This window comes from Oncorhynchus tshawytscha, linkage group LG09 (genome assembly GCF_018296145.1).
Source record: "Oncorhynchus tshawytscha isolate Ot180627B linkage group LG09, Otsh_v2.0, whole genome shotgun sequence".
Taxonomy (NCBI): Eukaryota; Metazoa; Chordata; class Actinopteri; order Salmoniformes; family Salmonidae; genus Oncorhynchus; species Oncorhynchus tshawytscha.
Window position 1 is genome coordinate 17,832,305 of NC_056437.1, and position 20,984 is coordinate 17,853,288.

At 41.1% G+C, this 20,984-nt stretch overlaps 1 protein-coding gene across 1 annotated transcript; it reads left to right on the forward strand.

Moving 5' to 3' along the window:
- The first annotated feature begins 797 nt into the window (after window positions 1-797).
- LOC112257488 (tricarboxylate transport protein B, mitochondrial) lies at window positions 798-20,085 on the forward strand. Its single transcript, XM_024431086.1, has 9 exons — window positions 798-1,175; window positions 14,958-15,065; window positions 16,103-16,202; window positions 16,299-16,437; window positions 16,559-16,643; window positions 17,481-17,585; window positions 17,707-17,822; window positions 17,936-18,009; window positions 18,141-20,085. Exons 1-9 carry the CDS (start codon window positions 1,064-1,066, stop codon window positions 18,253-18,255), a joined length of 954 nt encoding a protein of 317 aa, XP_024286854.1. The 5' UTR covers window positions 798-1,063; the 3' UTR covers window positions 18,256-20,085.
- Window positions 20,086-20,984: the final 899 nt, after the last annotated feature.

Consider the following 20,984-nt stretch of genomic DNA (forward strand, 5'->3'; position numbering starts at 1 on the left):
TCAATCTTAGTTTTCCTTATCTCCACTGTGACATTCTGTACCTTCTGTGGCCCTGTGGAATGTCCATGTTGATCCTCTTGGTCCATCCACCTGTCTTTGTTAGTCAGGCCTGACCCCTTCATCCCGTAGTTTATTCCAGTTATTTATTTTAATATGACTGAAGATGCAGAAGTTTATGCCAGGCCCCTTCTGATAGTGTATACCAGACTGGTTAGAACTTTGACCACACACCCTTTAGACGGACTACATGCCCTCTATCAAATCAAAACTGGATTTTTGTACTCAAAACAAAAGTTGTAAAAGTATGCTAGACATTTATAGAATACATCATACATAGTTTGACGATTCTGTGACAAACGGTGAATTAGTTATTGATTTACACTGCTTTAAATGCCATTTATATATTTTATGTATTCCAGCAAGTCAAAACTGGAATTTCTACTCAAAACAAAGGTTGTAAAAGTATGCTAGACATTTATAGAATAAATCATATCTAGTTTGACGATTCTGTGACAAACGGTGAATTAGTTATAGATTTGTACATTTTTAAATGGCTTTTGGCGAATGTCTGTTGAATGTCTGTTGAATGTCTGTTGAATGTCTGTTGAATGTCTGTTGAATGTCTGTTGAATGTCTGTTGAATGTCTGTTGAATGTCTGTTGAATGTCTGTTGAATGTCTGTTGAATGTCTGTTGAATGTGTGAATATAAAACCAAGTCCCGTTCCACCTTAAATCGGATTTGCGTTTGTGAAAAAATATGGCGCTTTTATGAGGGTGAAAACACCGCGCCCCGCCCTAAAAACACTGACCACGATGGGCCGATACACTAGCCTACTGGCAATGGAGGAGTGAGGAAACTTCGCCTGTCAAAAGTGCAGATTCAACATTATCTTTTGTACTGTGCCAAGTCCAATGATCAACACCGCCTTTGTAAATGATCGCACAGCAATTCGTGCACAGAGCAGTAGAGTGCACGGAGGCTGACGATCGGGAGAGAGAACGAGTGTCGTCGTAGAATAGAACAAGTTCTAGTTTGTTTTTTGGGGCGCGATTGTTGCCAATATGTCCGGGAATCCCACATTTGTGAGTCCCTTCCACAGACCCCGCTGTTTGGCCGCAGCCGCGCCAGCAGGGAAAGCCAAACTCACCCACCCGGGCAAAGCCATTCTAGCAGGTAAGGATGAAGTCATTCATTTTTCCTTGTGTAAGCTGCTGACTTTGTATCACATTTTCATACAGTGTTCATTCCAGCGCCCTGCTACATTCTAACACTGCAAGTCATTGTCACTGTGACAATGCAGGGTATTCTACATGGGTTTCTTTTTACTTTTGTCGAGTGTTATATTGTAGCAATATATTTAAACACGAATGCCTGCCTATAGTGTTTGCTATGGGAGTGGAGAGGTGAGCTTTGTTAGTGTAGTGAGTTATTTGAGAGTACTAATCCATTCAGTCATTTTTTTCTTAATTTAGTCATGAACTACTTGTCATTCAGTTGCTAGGGAGTAAGTAGCCCATTCATAGACGCTAACCACCTTTATCGTCAGTTCATGACGGCATCTTCGAGAGTCAGACTTTGATTACAATATAGCAACCCACATCATGTGCTGTTCTTGACAGGGTGCTGCAATATGAGAATTATTGAACGCATATGAGACTTAAGGAATTCAAGACAGTATTGAATTGTTTGGAAATTAAACCTAAAATAAGAGTCCACCATGTCTAAGCCTGGGCTGTCTTTAAACTGTAGTAACCTCGTAGTGTTAAGCAAAATCCTACTCACTTTGACTATGGTTCTGGCTCCATCTGTTGAACTACTACTATCAATTTGCCCTTTGAGCCTTTACTTCAATGTGTGTGTGAGCGAGTGGTGTGTCTGTTCTAATCAAGGACACATGCTCTGGCTGAAAGTTCCAGGGTGTATAAAGTTAATTAGATGCATGTGGTGGTCCTTTTTCTCTGATAATTACTGACCCCATGATCCTACTGAATCCCCCTCTCCTCAGTCCAGCAGAGCTTGGTTAACATGGCTTATGAATGGAAGTTAGGCAGGCTTTCCCCTCACAGGAATGGGGGCTGAGTGGAGTGTGCCATAACACTAAAGTTACAGAATCTGGCAAACTAGGTTTCAGACACACAACATTTACAAAGTTCCAATCTAGGAAAGAATTTGTTTGGATTTTGTAGAACACTTGGTGCCATCACAGATAATGGTTGGCTGTTCTATCCCTTTCTCGGAGTACAGTTGTGGCCAAAAGTTTTGAGAATCACATCAAATCAAAGTTTATTTGTCACGTGCACCGAATACAACCTTAGAGTGAAATGCTTACTTACAGGCTCTAACCAATAGTACAAAAAAGGTATTAGGTGAACAATAGGTAAGTAAAGAAATAAAACAACAGTAAAAAGACAGGCTATATACAATAGCGAGGCTACATACAGACACCGGTTAGTCAGGCTGATTGAGGTAGTATTTACATGTAGATATGGTTAAAGTGACTATGCATATATGATGAACAGAGTAGCAGTAGCGTAAAAGAGGGTTTGGCGGATGGTGGGTGGGTGGGACACAAGAATGACACATTCATTTTCGACATCTGCTGCATCAGTTTGTATGATGGCAATTTGCATATACTCCAGAATGTTATGAAGAGTGATCAGCAATTAATTGCAAAATCCCTCTTTGCCATGCAAATGAACTGAATCACAAAAAATACATTTCCACTGCATTTCAGCCCTGCAAAAAAAGGACCAGCTGACATCATGTCAGTGATTCTCTCGTCAACACAGGTGTGAGTGTTGACGAGGACAAGGCTGGAGATCCCTCTGTCATGCTGATTGATTTCGAATAACAGACTGGAAGCTTCAAAAGGAGGGTGGTGCTTGGAATCATTGTTCTTCCTCTGTCATCCATGGTTACCTGCAAGGAAACACGTGCCATCATCATTGCTTTGCACAAAATGGGCTTCACAGGCACGGACATTGCTCCCAGTAAGATTGCACCTAAATCAACAATTTATCGGATCATCAAGAACTTCAAGGAGAGCGGTTCAATTGTTGTGAAGAAGGCTTCAGGGCACCCCAAAAAGTTAAGCAAGCGCCAGGACCGTCTCCTAAAGTTGATTCAGCTACAGGATTGGGGCACCACCAGTATATAGCTTGCTCGGGAATGGCAGCAGGCAGGTGTGAGTGCATCTGCACTCACAGTGAGGTGAAGCCTTTTGGATGATGGCTTGGTGTCAAGAAGAGCAGCAAAGAAGCCACTTCTCTCCAGGAAAAACATCAGGGACAGACTGATATTCTGCAAAAAGTACAGGGATTGGACTGCTGAAAACTGGGGTAAAGTCATTTACTCTGATGAATCCCCTTTCCGATTGTTTGGGGCATCAGGAAAAAAGCTTGTCCGGAGAAGACAAGGTGGGCGCTACCATCAGTCCTGTCCCATGCCAACAGTAAAGCATCCTGACCCCATTCATGTGAGGGGTTGCTTCTCATCCAAGGGAGTGGGCTCACTCACAATTTTGCCTACGAACACAGCCATGAATAAAGAATGGTACCAACACATCCTCCGAGAGCAACGTCTCCCAACCATCCAGGAACAGTTTGGTGACGAACAAGGCCTTTTCCAGCATGATGGAGCACCTTGCCATATGGAAAAAGTGATAACTAAGTGGCTGGGGAACAAAACATCGATATTTTGGGTCCATGGCCAGGAAACGCCCCAGACCTTAATCCCATTGAGAACTTGTAGTCAATCCTCAAGAGGAGGGTGGACTAACAAAAACCCACAAATTCTGACAAACTCCAAGCATTGATTATGCAAGAATGGGCTGCCATCAGTCAGGATGTGGCCCAAAAGTTAATTGACAGCATGCCAGGGCGGATTGCAGAGGTCTTGAAAAAGTGTCAACACTGCAAATATTGACTCTTTGCATCAACTTCATGTAATTGTCAATAAAAGCCTAAGACACTTATGAAATGCTTGTAATTATACTTCAGTATTCCATAGTAACATCTGACAACAATATCTAAAGACACTGAAGCAGCAAACTTTGTGGAAATTAATATTTGTGTCATTCTCAACTTTTGGCCATGACTGTATACGCTGAACCTGGCTATTGCCTTGTGTTGCACGGCTGTGTAGATATTTGTAGTCATAGTAAGGCTTATCTAAGTTTACATGTAAATCAAGTCAAAGTTTATTGGTTGTACACACAATTTTGCAGGTGTTATCGCAGGTGCAGCAAAATACTTATGTATTCTTATGCAGCCTGAGGAGGAAGGTCCTTGGATGGAAACATTGCAGCACATGCAACAGATTTTTAAAAATCAAGGGACCTTTGAATGCAGTTCTACTACTTGTTTTGTCTCTTTTACATCATAACTAAGAGCATTCATGGGTAATAGCTGGGGGCATTCATGGGTGATAGCTGAGGGCATTCATGGGAGATAGGCACAAATGTATGCCCTCAGCTAACTGCCTATATTGCTTCTGTATCTTGCTTTTTGCAAGAGTGTTGTTCAAACTCAAAAAGCACCAAAAAAAAAATGATTTTGACACCCACCATCTCAGATTCTTGTGAAATAATTTCTGTTGTTCATGCTTCATGTCCAAATCTACCTAACGTATCTAAAAATGTATTGTGTAACTTATAGATGATTTGGATATAAAGCGCAAAAATGCTAACATAGGTACCATTGACTTGCATTGGATTTGTGCCACAAATTATTTAAAGTTAGCATTTGAAGCAGTGGCCAGGTAAACAAAACCAAAGAATGGGTTGCTGTCATACCTGGTTCAGAGACTTACCCTGTAAGAAAACCAATATGTAATTTGGACATAAACACAACTTCAATGGCTAATTTCTCAAAACATGAATAAAACATATTTTTGTTGCTGAGAATACATTACATAGGATAAAGAAGCAATACTCCAAACCGCAGCTCCATACTACTTGTCAAAGATTAAGTAACGATACTATATACTCATTGTTGGGCTGGGATACTATATACAGTGCCTTGCGAAAGTATTCGGCCCCCTTGAACTTTGCGACCTTTTGCCACATTTCAGGCTTCAAACATAAAGATATAAAACTGTATTTTTTTTGTGAAGAATCAACAACAAGTGGGACACAATCATGAAGTGGAACGACATTTATTGGATATTTCAAACGTTTTTAACAAATCAAAAACTTACAGCTGTAAGTCGCTTGGGGTATGTCTCTATCAGTTTTGCACATTGAGAGACTGACATTTTTTCACATTCCTCCTTGCAAAACAGCTCGAGCTCAGTGAGGTTGGATGGAGAGCATTTGTGAACAGCAGTTTTCAGTTCTTTCCACAGATTCTCGATTGGATTCAGGTCTGGACTTTGACTTGGCCATTCTAACACCTGGATATGTTTATTTTTGAACCATTCCATTGTAGATTTTGCTTTATGTTTTGGATCATTGTCTTGTTGGAAGACCAATCTCCGTCCCAGTCTCAGGTCTTTTGCAGACTCCATCAGGTTTTCTTCCAGAATGGTCCTGTATTTGGCTCCATCCATCTTCCTATCAATTTTAACCATCTTCCCTGTCCCTGCTGAAGAAAAGCAGGCCCAAACCATGATGCTGCCACCACCATGTTTTGACAGTGGGGATGGTGTGGTCAGGGTGATGAGCTGTGTTGCTTTTACGCCAAACATAACGTTTTGCATTGTTGCCAAAAAGTTCAATTTTGGTTTCATCTGACCAGAGCACCTTCTTCCACATGTTTGGTGTGTCTCCCAGGTGGCTTGTGGCAAACTTTAAACAACACTTTTTATGGATATCTTTAAGAAATCGCTTTCTTCTTGCCACTCTTCCATAAAGGCCAGATTTGTGCAATATACGACTGATTGTTGTCCTATGGACAGAGTCTCCCACCTCAGCTGTAGATCTCTGCTGTTCATCCAGAGTGATCATGGGCCTCTTGGCTGCATCTCTGATCAGTCTTCTCCTTGTATGAGCTGAAAGTTTAGAGGGACGGCCAGGTCTTGGTAGATTTGCAGTGGTCTGATACTCCTTCCATTACAATATTATCGCTTGCACAGTGCTCCTTGGGATGTTTAAAGCTTGGGAAATCTTTTTGTATCCAAATCCGGCTTTAAACTTCTTCACAACAGTATCTCGGACCTGCCTGGTGTGTTCCTTGTTCTTCATGATGCTCTCTGCGCTTTTAACGGACCTCTGAGACTATCACAGTGCAGGTGCATTTATACAGAGACTTGATTACACACAGGTGGATTGTATTTATCATCATTAGTCATTTAGGTCAACATTGGATCATTCAGAGATCCTCACTGAACTTCTGGAGAGAGTTTGCTGCACTGAAAGTAAAGGGGCTGAATAATTTTGCACGCCCAATTTTTCAGTTTTTGATTTGTTAAAAAAGTTTGAAATATCCAATAAATGTCATACCACTTCATGATTGTGTCCCACTTGTTGTTGATTCTCCACAAAAAAATACAGTTTTATATCTTTATGTTTGAAGCCTGAAATGTGGCAAAAGGTCGCAAAGTTCAAGGGGGCCGAATACTTTCGCAAGGCACTGTAAGTAATGATACTATATACTCATTGTTGGGGTGGGATTGGCATGGGGTGTAGGGCTTTTGACCACTTCTTTTGGACTCCTCATGTCTTACTCATTGTTAGCAAAACATTTGGTCCAAATTGGATGCTAGGTACTATAATTATTGAATATTATATACAGTTGAAGTTTACATACACTTAGGTTGGAGTCATTAAAACTCATTTTTCAACAACTCCACAAATTTCTCGTTAACAAACTATGGTTTTGGCGGTAAGGACATCTACTTTGTGCATGACACAAGTCATTTTTCCAACAATTGTTTACAGACAGATTATTTCACTTATAATTCACTGTGTCACAGTTCCAGTGGGTCAGAAGTTTACATTCACTAAGTTGACTGTGCCTTTAAACAGCTTGGTAATTTTCCAGAAAATGTCATGGCTTTAGAAGCTTCTGATAGGCTAATTGACATAATTTGAGTCAATTGAAGGTGTACCTGTGGATTTATTTCAAGGCCTACCTTCAAACTCAGTGCCTCTTTGCTTGACATCATGGGAAAATCAATAGAAATCAGCCAAGACCTCAGAGAATAAATTGTAGACCTCCACAAGTCTGGTTCATCCTTGGGAGCAATTTCCAAACGCCTGAAGGTACTATTTTCATCTGTACAAACAATAGTATGCAAATATAAACACCATGGGACCACGCAGCTGTCATACCGCTCAGGACGGATACGCGTTCTGTCTCCTAGAGAGGAACGTACTTTGGTGCGAAAAGTGCAAATCAATCCCAGAACAACAGCAAAGGACCTTGTGAAGATGCTGGAGGAAACGGGTACAGAAGTATCTATATCCACAGTAAAAGGAGTCCTGTATTGACATAACCTGAAAGGCCGCTAAGTAAGAAGAAGCCACTGATCCAAAACCGCCATAAAAAAGCCAGACTACGGTTTGCAACTGCACATGTGGACAAAGATCGTACTTTTTGGAGAAATGTCCTCTGGTCTGATGAAACAAAAATATAACTGTTTGGCCATACTGACTATCGTTATGTTTGGAGGAAAAAGGGGGAGGCATGCAAGCTGAAGAACACCATCCCAACTGTGAAGCACGGGGGTGGCAGCATCATGTTGTGGGGATGCTTCGCTGCAGGAGGGACTGGTGCACTTCACAAAATGGATGGCCTCATAAGGAAGGGAAATTATGTAGATAAATTGAAGCAACATCTGAAGACATCAGTCAGGAAGTTAAAGCTTGGTCACAAATGGGTCTTCCAAATGGACAATGACCCCAAGCATACTTCCAAAGTTGTGCTAAAATGGCTTAAGGACAACAACGTGAAGGTATTGGAGTGGCCATCACAAAGCCCTGATTTCAATCCTATAGAACATTTGTGGGCAGAACTGAAAAAGCGTGTGCGAGCAAGGAGGCCCACAAATCTGACTCAGTTACACCAGTTCTGTCAGGCGGAATGGGCCAAAATTCACCCAACTTATTGTAAGAAGCTTGTGGAAGGCTACCCAAAAAGTTTGACCCAAGTTAAACAATTTAAAGTCAACGCTACCAAGTACTAATTGAGTGTATGTAAACTTCTGACCCACTGTGACTGTGATGAAAGAAGTAAAAGCTGAAGTAAATAATTCTCTCTACTATTATTCTGACATTTCACATTCTTAAAATAAAGTGATGAACCTTACTGACCTAAGACAGGGAATTTTTACTAGGATAAAATGCCAGGAATTGTGAAAAACGGAGTTTAAATATATTTGGCAAAGGTAAACTTCCGACTTCAACTGTAAATCCTGTAAATAAATATGTCCAATTTGGGTGCAATCAAGTAGCTTAATTTCTCAGAGATCAAATTATATTTCAACAAAATAATGTTTCCGGAATGCTTATGTATCTAACTACAGAAGCTATTTCAGAACAAGTGAACACAGACCCATTCCAATTCCCCGATTGACTGGAAATATCACTGATTGACTGGAAATATCACTATCTACTTTAGGTGATTGAAATCATTTGTCTGTCTCTCAGATCTCTGGCACATTTTTCAGGACAATTTTTTTTCAATGTCTATCGGTGTTAGTCAATTACTATGCTTTCACCAGGGAGTGATACGGGAGTTATAGGGGCCCACTCATTTTAACTCACAGAATAGATGAGAGCAATATGATAGTGCTTTCAGTCAAACTGAAATGAAGGAAAGGAATACAGTGAGATTCACCCAATAATGTGAGTGCTTGGCAGGGGGCTGGGGCCTGCAGTGCAGTGCTGTGTTACTGAATACATGAACCATGATGACACAGCATAAATCCACACACTTCTGCAGTTCAGAGAGCACACACATGCACACGTGCAGCTGGATTACAACATCCTTTCACCCGACCAGCTCAGACCAGGGCCAGGGACACATGCTGGAGGTAGTAGGGTTGTCCTTTTCATTTTTTATTGTCTTTCTTCACTGTTCACTTTTTAGTGCAATTTTTGTACTTGATTACCCCCATAGAATGCAAGTACTCTGAGACCCAGTAAAATGTGTCATAAATGTAAATCAATTAATTGGTAATGTTGTTGAGCATAAACTATGGTCTTCAACACCCTCATCTACACAGATTACGTTATATCTGGCTATGCAGTATTTTGGCTTGCTCCTCATCTTTAAATTTGAGCCTTTCTTTCTCAACATAGAGAGTTGTAGTAGGTCAGTTAAAGTCAACTCCTATTGAAGTATCATTGTTGCACGATCACTTATTTCAGCGTGTTTTGCTTACACACTTTCCTTTGCAAGAAAATAAGTGTGTGTGTGTGTGCTCGAATGTTTCCCTCCCACCAGAGACCAGTCAACAAAGCTGTCTTAGCCCAGAGACGATTGCAATCTCAGTAGTCAGACCTGACAAACTGGTTGTCTTTCTCCTGTCCTGTTATGAGGAAACTGTTCAACATGTCTAATTATAAATATCTAACTTTATGACGGAAGGCACTGGGCAGAATTTAGAGCCTACTGTGTAATAACATGATAATTTGCGTGAGCGTTTGTGTGTTTGTGGAGATTGTTGCATGTTCATTCCTGTGTGGGACTGACAGACCAGCATGTCTGTGTGTTCAGGTGAAATGCATGCTTGGAGTTCAGAGCCTCAACAAATGTCTCTTTCAGAAGCCGCAGCATTGGGTTGCGGTTGAGGTTCAACCAGGACGTTTCCCAAACACACACAGGTTTAGGGTCAGCTTTCCCAACTCCAAATCTAACAGATTTTTTCCATGGTGAGTGTTTTAGCCTAGTTACAACTGGTTAGAGATCAGTGGTTGAGAATGCTAAATTATCAAATAACTTTTAGGTTGCTACCGGCAACAAACTCTATATGTCTGTGTTGACTCTGTGTCACTGAGTGTGTGTGTAGCTCTAGCTCGCGGTCCCCTGCTAAGACGTTGCATGCATCAAATCAAATTCTATTGGTCGCGTACACATATTTAGCAGATTCTATCGCAGGTGTAGCGAAATGCTTATGTTCCTAGCCCAACAGTGCAGTGCCACTGGGCTGCCGAGTGGCGCAGTGGTCTAAGGCATCAATACAGTCCCTGGTTCGAATCCAGGCTGTATCACATCTGGCCGTGATTGGGTGTCCCATAGGACGGCGCACAATTGGCTCAGCATCGTCCGGGTTAGGCCAGGGTAAGCTGTCATTGTGAATAAGAATTTGTTCTTAACTGACTTTCCTAGTTAAAGAAAGGTTTAATAAATTTAATACATTTAACCTTTTATTTAACTAGGCAAGACAGTTAATAACAAATTCTTATTTACAATGAGTGCCTACTGGGGAACAGTGGGATAACCGTCTTCAGGGGCAGAACAACAGATTTCTATCTTGTCAGTTTGGGGATTCGATTCAGCAACCTTTCGGTTACTGTCCCAATGCTCTAACAACTAGGCTATTTAAAAGAAAATGCCTGACGATATAAGCAACCCCCCTCAAAAAGAATAAAGAAATTAAGAAATATCAAATTATTAGAATGAGCAATGTCAGAGTCCTGAATAAAAATATATACATATACAGTTGAAGTCGGAAGTTTACATACACTTAGGTTGGAGTCATTAAATCTCGTTTTTCAGCCACTCCACAGATTCATTGTTAAACTACAGTTTTGGCAAGTCGTTTAGGACATCTACTTTGTGCATGACACAAGTCATTTTTCCAACTATTGTTTAGACAGATTATTTCACTTATAATTCACTATATCACAATTCCAGTGGGTCAGAAGTTTACATTCACTAAGTTGACTGTGCCTTTATACAGCTTGGTAATTTCCCAGAAAATGTCATGGCTTTAAAAGCTTCTGATAGGCTAATTGACATAATTTGAGTCAATTGAAGGTGTACCTGTGGATTTATTTCAAGGCCTACCTTCAAACTCAGTGCCTCTTTGCTTGACATCATGGGAAAATCAATAGAAATCAGCCAAGACCTCAGAGAATGAATTGTAGACCTCCAAGTCTGGTTCATCCTTGGGAGCAATTTCCAAATGCCTGAAGGTACCACGTTCATCTGTACAAACAATAGTACACAAGTATAAACACCATGGGACCACGCAGCTGTCATACCGCTCAGGAAGGAGATGCGTTCTGTCTCCTTGAGATGATCGTACTTTGGTGCGAAAAGTGCAAATCAATCCCAGAACAACAGCAAAGGACCTTGTGAAGATGCTGGAGAAAACCGGTACAAAAGTATCTATATCCACAGTAAAACGAGTCCTATATCGACATAACCTGAAAGGCCGCTCAGCAAGGAAGAAGCTACTGCTCCAAAACCGCCATTAAAAAGCCAGACTACGGTTGCAACTGCACATGGGGACAAAGATCATACTTTTTGGAGAAATGTCCTCTGGTCTGATGAAACAAAAATAGAAATGTTTGGCCATAATGATCATCGTTATGTTTGGGCGAAAAAGGGGGAGGCTTGCAAGCCGAAGAACACCATCCCAAACGTGAAGCACGGGGGTGGCAGCATCATGTTGTGGGGGTGCTTTGCTGCAGGAGGGACTGGTGCATTTTGCAAAATAGATGGCGTCATGAAGGAAAATAATGTGGATATATTGAAGTAACATCTCAAGACATCAGTCAGGAAGTTAAAGCTTGGTTGCAAATGGACAATGACCCCAAGCATACTTCCAAAGTTGTGGAAAAATGTCTTAAGGACAACAAAGTCAAGGTATTGGAGTGGCCATCACAAAGCCCTGACCTCAAACCTATAGAAAATTTGTGGGCAGAACAGAAAAAGTGTGTGCGAGCAAGGAGGCCTACAAACCTGACTCAGTTACACCAGCTCTGTCAGGAGGAATGGGACAAAATTCACCCAATTTATTGTGGGAAGCTTGTGGAAGCCTACCCAAAACGTTTGACCCAAGTTCAACAATTTAAAGGCAATGCTACCAAATACTAATTGAGTGTATGTGAACTTCTGACCCACTGGGAATGTGATGAAATAAATAAAAGCTGAAATAAATCATTCCACTATTACTCTGACATTTCACATTCTTAAAATTAAGTGGTGATCCTAACTGACCTAAGACTGGGAATTTTTACTAGGATTAAATGTCAGGAATTGTGAAACTGAGTTGAAATGTATTTGGCTTGTAAACTTCAACTTTTATTATGTATATGATGGTTTGTATAGACAGTTATTGGCAGTATATGAATAGAAAAGTTGTATACAGCAGTAGTTATACAGGATAAGCCTTGACTAGAATGCAGTTCAAGGACTATATTCACAGAGCAGGCGTCTCTAAGGTACAGGGTAGAGTACCGGGTGGTAGCTGGCTGGTAACAGTGACTAAAGTTCAGGTCAGTGTACTGGGTTGAAGCTGGCTAGTAGTGACTATTTAACAATCTGATGGCCTGGAGATAGGAGCTGTCTCTCGGTCCCAGCTTTGATGCACTTGTACTGTCTCCGCCTTCTAGATGATAGCGGGGGAACAGGCTGTGGCTAGGGGGCAAAGGCGAATTTCTTCAGCCTCCTGAGGTTGATGAAGCTCTGTTGCCGGTTGTGTGCCACATCATTGCCTGTGCCGCGGACGCCAGATTGCTATAACATACAGCATGATGTGGTTAGCTGATATGTAAAATACCTATCCGGCATTTGTAAGATCTGGCATGCGTCACTAATGCCCAGGCAAGAGGAACGCACCCTATGCGTGTACTACTTTCTCTGTTCCAGTGGAGAACACCGTTTACCACAGCCACAAAGTCAAAATTTTATTTATCGTAAGATTTTTGGTCTTAAATTAAGGTTAGGCTTCGACATAAGGTTAGCAGTGTGGATAAGGTTATTGTTAGGTTTAAAATCACATTTAAAGAAGATGCATTGTAGAAATAGGCAGGTATTTGACTGTAGCTGTGGTTACTAGAGAGGACTAGTCACATCCCCACTGATCAGGAACAGCACAGAGGGGAGTATCCTGTGGGCAGAATCCCAGTTGAACCAATCAGAGACCTTCTTTCTGTTTGCTGTTCAACTGCAGATGTGTGGAGCTACTGCTGTTAAGGTGGAACTATGAGGTTACCAATAAAACTACAGTTACAGAGAAAAGTCCTACACCGTTGATCTTTTTGAATTGTTAAGTTATTGAAACACTTTGATTCTTTATAATATTATTACATATTTTATTTGTGAATGCGGTAATGACACATGCTATACATAAAAGGATGACATTCAGCTAGCAGAGAAGACCCATCTACAGGGCCTTCAGAAAGTATTCACACCCCTTGACTTTTTCCATGTTTTGTTACAGCCTGAATTTAAAATAGATTAAATATAGATTTGTTTGTCTCTGGCCTACACACAATACCCAATAATGTCAAAGTAGAATAATGTTTTTTTGAAATGTAATAAAAAATGAAAAGCTGGAATGTCTAGAGTCAATAAGTATTCACCCCTTTGTTGTGTCAAGCCTTAAGTTCGTGGGGGGGATGTCTTAACAAGTTGCATAATAAGTTGCATGGACTTACTCTGTGTGCAGTAATGGTGTTTCACATGATTTTTGATTGACTACCTCATCTCTGTACCCCACACATACAATTATCTATCTGTAAGGTCCCTCAGTCGAGCAGTGGATTTCAAACACAGATTCAACCACAAAGACCAGGGAAGTTTTCCAATGCCTTGCAAAGAAGGGCACCTATTGGTAGATGGATTAATAAAAACATTAAAAACATTGAATACCCTTTTTAGTATGGTGAAGTTATTAATTACACTTTGGATGGTGTATCAATACACCCAGTCAATACAAAGATACAGGCGTTCTTCCTAACTCAGTTGCCGGAGAGGAAGGAAAACTGCTCAGGGATTTCACTATGAGGCCAATGGTGACTTTAAAATAGTTAGAGTTTAATGGCTGTGACAGGAGAGAACTGGAGGATGGTTCAACAACATGATACTTACTCTACAATACTAACCTAATTGACAGAGTGAAAAGAGATGAAGCCTGTACAGAATAATAATATTCCAAAACATGCATCCTGTTTGCAACAAGGCACTGAAATAAAACTGCAGAAAATGAGGCAAAGCAATTCACTTTTACCCTGAATACAGTGTTAAATCCAATACAACAAATTACTTAATACTACTCTCAATATTTTCAAGCATAGTGGTGGCTGCATCGTGATCTGGGTATGCTTGTAATCGTTAAGGACTGAGGAGTTTTTCAGGATAAAAAATAAACTGAATGGAGCAAAGCCCAGGCATAATCCTAGAGGGAAAGCTGGTTCAGTCTGCTTTCCACCATACACTGTGAGTTGACTTCACCTTTTCAGCAGGACAATAACCTAAAACACAAGGCCAAATCTACACTGGAGTTTCTTACCAAGAAGATAGTGAATGTTCCTGAGTGGTCTAGTTAGTTTTTACTTAAATCTACTTGAAAATCTATGGCAAGACCTGAAAATTGTTGTCTTGCAATGATCAACAACCAGTTTGACAGAGCTTGTAGAATTTTGAAAAGAATCATGGAATAATTTTGCACAATCCAGGTGTGGAAAGCTCTTCGAGACGTACCCAGAAAGACCACTGTAATCGCTGCCAAAGGTGCTTCTACAAAGTATTGACTTGGGGGGGTGAATACTTGTGTAAATGAGATATTTCTGTATTTCATGTTCAATACATTTGCAAAAATGCCTAAAAACATGTTTTCACTTTGTCATTATGGGGTGTTTGTAGATGGGTGAGAATGGTATTTTATTTAATCAATTTTGAATTCAGGCTGTAACACAAAATGTGGAATAAGTCAAAGGATATGAATACTTTTTGGGAGGCACTGTACCTTTAACTGAGAACTTGTGACTGTTTCAGATTGAGCAGGGGGTATAGTGATCAGCCCAACCTTAACACTTTCTCTGTCTCTCGCTCTCTCTAGGTGGTATTGCTGGAGGAATAGAGATCTGTATTACATTCCCTACAGAGTATGTGAAGACTCAGCTGCAGCTGGATGAGAAGGCCAACCCTCCCAGATATAAAGGCATTGGTGGGTATCTGTTCCAACAGTTTCTCCCAAACAGGAAAGGGAATTATTTTGTTACTTTTACATGATTTCCTATATTGTTACCAGTAATAGCAGTAACAGTCCATCATTGGCACACATTGAAACAGAGATAGCTGTTTGCAGTAGACCTTACATGGCAGATTAATGAAAAGCCTTGAACCAGGGATCTGTACTAAATGGGTCTACACTTTCCTGAGGGGTGTGTGTGTGTGCCTAGCTGTGTTATCTGTGTGTTTAGAGTCAGTGGACTTTGGTTGGAGTCGCTCCTGAGCAACATGTTTGTCAGTCAGTTCTGAGTTCATACTCATGAACTGTTAACTGTAGAAGCTGCAAGTTGATGTTTGTCATCAGTTCTGCCTTCAGGGTAAAACTCATCGCCTTCTGCTAGATGGGCCGGCTTCAAAGTCAAAATTGTTTAAATTGTAAACATTTATGAAGATTAAAGTTCGCTTTTTTGTCTTAATTTAAGGTTAGGTTAGCAGTGTGGCAAAACCATTTTTTTAAAATGTATTTTATTTAACCTTTATTTAATTAGGCAAGTCAGTTAAGAACAAATTCTTATTTACAATGACTACCCCGGTCAACCCCTAACCCGGACGAAGCTGATCCAATTGTGCGTCGCCCTATGCGGACTCAGCCTGGAATCGAACCAGGGTCTGTAGTGACACGTCAAGCACTGAGATATATTGTCTTAGACCTCTGCGCCACTCGGGATAACATCAGATTTGCTGACTTTGTGGCTGTGCCAGGTAGTAACCACTCTGCAGAGCTGCCTCCAGTACATGAGTCATGACGACAAATGCCAACCTACATAGATGCAAGCACCATGACTGTCACTAACACTTTCCTATATCCATGCATTACTTTTTGGTGATACTATTGAATGTTCCACATGTAACGTGCACAAAACACTATGCACAAAATACCTTAAGCCGAGTTGAAATATCTGCAGTTGACTGTGTATGTTTGTCATTTCTCTCCCTGATTCTCTCTGTCCCTTTTCCTTTCCCTCCCTGTAGTTGACTGTGTGAAGCAGACGGTAGACGGTCATGGGGTGAGGGGTCTGTACAGAGGGCTCAGCTCACTGCTCTATGGCTCCATACCCAAAGCAGCTGTCAGGTACTATACACAGACATACAACCACACTACACCACACACTGTTTATTTGTCTCTGTATATCTTTTCTATGTCCCTGACAACCGCTCTCTCTATCAGGTTTGGTATGTTTGAGTTCCTCAGTAATAAGATGCGTGATGAGAATGGGAAGCTGGACAGTACCCGGGGTCTTTTCTGTGGTCTGGGGGCAGGAATGGCTGAGGCTGTGGTGGTGGTCTGCCCCATGGAGACGGTCAAGGTATGTGTGTCTTAAAATGTTTTAGGAAATCTTAAACAGTTATTTGCATGTGTGTTGGTGTCGATATCAATAAAGATCTGCATATAATTTGAATCCGTGTCGTCCGCTTGTGTCATTTCAGGTAAAGTTCATCCATGACCAGTCGTCAGCCAACCCAAAGTACCGGGGATTTTTCCATGGAGTCAGGGAGATCATCAGAACCGAAGGTAACAGGATGATTGACATTTTTCCATTCATCTAATAGGGGGATCCTGTTTTCTGCTAACAATGCCTGCAGTACCGCCAATTTTTATAACTAATCCAAGATACACCACAGCCTGTCGTTTCCAATGGGAACAAATTAGTCATAGTGGGCAGAACAAGCAAGGAGGGGTGCAGAGCCAAGCACGAGCTAGCGAGATCCTATTGGTGCATTCTAGCATGTATTTGCATATTTCCATTAAGGAACGTCTACTCTGTGATGTGCATGTGCAGTAACTCAATTAGCCCTTGCACTCTTTCTAAACAACTGCATTTTTTCCCTTTGGCAAATGGTAAAATCTACACAACTTCGTCCAGTCTATTCGTAACAGATTCTGGTTTAGGGAACAAAAAACTGTATTGAGATAAAATGTTTCCTCAATGAGAAAATTAGCATTATGTCAGCCAAAATCCATCTCGCTATGTCTTCTCCCACTGCCGGCCACTGGCCTTCCTCTCATCACCATATTTGGTAATGAGTGGAAACACCAAGCGGATGCTTCACACTTATACATCAGGTGAAATATCTGACTCATTGTTCTATCTGTGGTACTGAGTTTGGCCTTGAACTTCCGTGGCTTCAATGAGAGGGGAGTCATTCTCCACTGGTCGAAAGAGACTAGTGAAGGGAGGGGGGAGTAGTTACTGCCATCTGCTGGACAGTTATTTGTTCTGGTCTCACCATAACTGACATGGCCGTTGGATGGTTATTTTATGGTAATTGGACGGAAGATTGTGTGATGGTTATTGGCTGTGTGTTGATGTGTTATGGTGTTGTGCTGTGCTGTCAATATTTCTTCCAGGCCTGAGGGGGACGTACCAGGGTCTGACAGCCACTGTACTGAAACAGGGATCCAACCAGGCCATCCGCTTCTACGTTATGACCTCTCTAAGGAACTGGTACAAAGGTGTGTGTGTGTGTGACCGACTTAGTTTGAATCCTTGTCTCCTGTGTGTATGTGTGTGTTGTTTACCTGTGTGTGTATCCAGAGAGTCTTACTGCTCTGTCTCTCCCTGTCCGTTTCCTAGGTGATGACCCTAACAAGGCCATTAACCCTCTGGTCACGGGAGCATTCGGAGCCTTCGCTGGAGCTGTCAGTGTGTTTGGAAACACTCCTCTTGATGTCATCAAAACCAGGATGCAGGTAGACACTGCCATGATTAATGACCTGGTCACATGCAGTGAATTGTAGATATTTCGCTATACATGTATTGTATCATAATGTTAAGTGAACCCCGCCTGTCTCTTCTCTAACAGGGTCTGGAGGCTCACAAGTACAAAAGCACCCTGGACTGTGCCGTCAAGATCATGAAGCATGAGGGACCTAAAGCGTAAGTATCTCTGTACACACTAACTTTGTGACCTGTCTCATTTTCATCTATCAGACTGATAATGGTATTGACCCTGTCTGCCCTTCGCCTCCTTCCTTCCTTCCTTCATTATTTCCTCCCTTTCTCCCCAGGTTCTATAAGGGTACAGTCCCCAGGCTGGGCAGGGTGTGTATGGACGTAGCTATCGTCTTCATCATCTATGAGGAGGTGGTGAAAGTCCTCAACAAAGTCTGGAAGACTGACTAAGACCACATTTGTGTGACGACCAGCGGAGCAGGGAACGGCCGGGAAGGCCTGTTGACATCATAACTATGGCCTGATTCCAAACCCAATCCTTTTGCCCTTTCCTTAGGTTTACTATGACTAGCAACCTCCTCACAGATCTGACACGACTCTCTGTATTTCATTCCAGAAAGTTGTTCTCTGTCCCCTACCCTTGTTTACTTTTATGGTTGAGTGCACTTCACCTAGGGTGCTATAGGATCCTATCAGGGACACTACTATCATATTGGTTATACCTACTGTCTTTGATCTTCTTAAGATCCGCAAGGGCACAGGGGGTAGGGTGAGGGATTGGGCCTACGTGACTGAAATATGGGAACACTGTCATTCCAGAGAAGTGTCGTAGACGGACGGTGCTTCAGTTCACTAATGGCTATTGTTATCATCTTATGTTATACGTTAACATACTTGACTTAATCAAAAATGAAATGATACTTATAAAACCCCAAATAATGTGATGTAGATCAACAGAAAACACTTGAAATGACAGAGGAGGATCTCGGAGGCTTTTAACTCCAAGGGCCACGGTGTACATTTAACAGGAAATGGTATTACCCGGTGAAATGGGTCTGGTAGAGACCATCGTTTTCCCCTAATAGCAGTATAACAGACATGTCTGTTTGTTCACGGGTCATATGAGTCTTATTGTCCAGGTTTAATGCAGGTCTGAAATGTTTTAGCTGCTTTACATACCTGAGTGCTATTACATCACAATGCCTTATAGATTGTTATATTCAGAGATATCTTTATGGTAGAATGCTATTATGTTTGCGTTCGTAAATTTGTCAGTTATTCTGTTCTGTGGCACATTCAGACCAGAGTGCTCTGAAATCGGAGTAGATAGAGTGAATTTACGAACGCACCCTATATGTAGTAACCATAATTGTTGTGACCATAGAATTAGAACTCAATGTTTAATTGCTATTCATTCTACTAATTCTGTAGTGGTGAATAGCCTGTTTTTGTCAAATACAGAGATGTACATGTCATACAGTATACTCAGACATTCTGCAGAATGCACCAACACTTTTTAAAGTTAATTCCATAAAAACAATGACCAAGATTGAGATGATGCTGGTGAGGGTGATGAACTTTGCAATTGCAAATGTGAAACATCAGAAATATTTACATAATGATTGTTTATTGGGGTGGTTGATTGTTGTATGAAAGTGCCTGCAAGTGTATCTCATGATTGTTTTAGAAATCTGGTATAAGATGTCTAGTGTTACTAATGTCTATAGTTGAATGTCTTATCTGGGTCAGTTCTTCATTGTCATATGATACAATAACTGAATTGTTTTTATTTAATATAGACAGTAACACAGTGCAATGAGGCCTTGCTGAGATGTTTTTATTGGCAAATATGATTAGATGTACTGGTTGACAGTATAGCTCACCAGACACTATCATAATACAGCCTTGAGTAATTCAATGTGATGAGATGTCTCGTAATGTTCCCTGTCAGTTATAGAGTATGTATAAATGTCTTTGATTTACAATTTATGATTACACATTTCCTTGGTAGTGTGGAGGGGGTGGGGACACTGATTTTTATTTAAAGTGACTAGATTTATCTTCAGGGCGGCTCCAGGCACAAGCAGCATAAACTCAGTCCAGCTGTCAATTTACTGTTGAGAATATACACAAGGTGCAAGTTTGAAATTTGGTTGTGCATCAACAATTTTTCTATTATGTCAGTCACTAGCTATGTTTCCATCCAATTGGCGACAGATTTTCATGTGAATATTCTAGAATCTGCATAAATAAAATATGGTCATTTTGGACGGAAAGAAATCAGTGTGATGACGTAGTGCACACAAAATGTACCTTTTCACTTAAGTTTTCATGTACCGAATAAAACGTTTTGTTTCCATAGCATTTTCAACTCTACCGATAGGTTTATCACAAAAACTGTTGCATTAAATAGCGAATGTGCCTGCTTTGGTCTTGAGACATGCTCTCTGACCAACAGCTCACAGCTACTGTTCCTGGGATCCACATAAAACGTACAAATACATGACAGAACAGTAATAGACAAAAACAACGAGATATTTATTTAATAAGATTAGTATTTGTGTAGAATACTATATATACACTGCTCATAAAAATAAAGGGAACACTAAAATAACACATCCTAGATCTGAATGAATGAAATATTCTTATTAAATACTTTTTTCTTTACATAGTTGAATGTGCTGACAACAAAATCACACAAATTATCAATGGAAATCAAATTTATCAACCCATGGAGGTCTGGATTTGGAGTAACACTCAAAATTAAAGTGGAAAACCACACTACAGGCTGATCCAACTTTGATGTAATGTCCTTAAAACAAGTAAAAATGAGGCTCAGTAGTGTGTATGGCCTCCCTACAACGCCTGGGCATGCTCCTGATGAGGTGGCGGATGGTCTCCTGAGGGATCTCCTCCCAGACCTGAACTAAAGCATCCGCCAACTCCTGGACAGTCTGTGGTGCAACGTGGCATTGGTGGATGGAGCGAGACATGATCTCCCAGATGTGCTCAATTGGATTCAGGTCTGGGGAACGGGCGGGCCAGTCTATAGCATCAATGCCTTCCTCTTGCAGGAACTGCTGACACACTCCAGCCACATGAGGTCTAGCATTGTCTTGCATTAGGAGGAACCCAGGGCCAACCGCACCAGCATATGGTCTCACAAGGGGTCTGAGGAT

Excerpts from the sequence above, each read along its gene's own strand:
- LOC112257488 (XM_024431086.1), top strand. The coding sequence starts at position 1,064 with ATGTCCGGGAATCCCACATTTGTGAGTCCCTTCCACAGACCCCGCTGT. Across the intron at positions 15,066-16,102 it reads TCCCAGATATAAAGGCATTG|TTGACTGTGTGAAGCAGACG; the intron begins GTGGGTATCTGT and ends CCCTCCCTGTAG. Across the intron at positions 17,586-17,706 it reads TCTAAGGAACTGGTACAAAG|GTGATGACCCTAACAAGGCC; the intron begins GTGTGTGTGTGT and ends TCCGTTTCCTAG.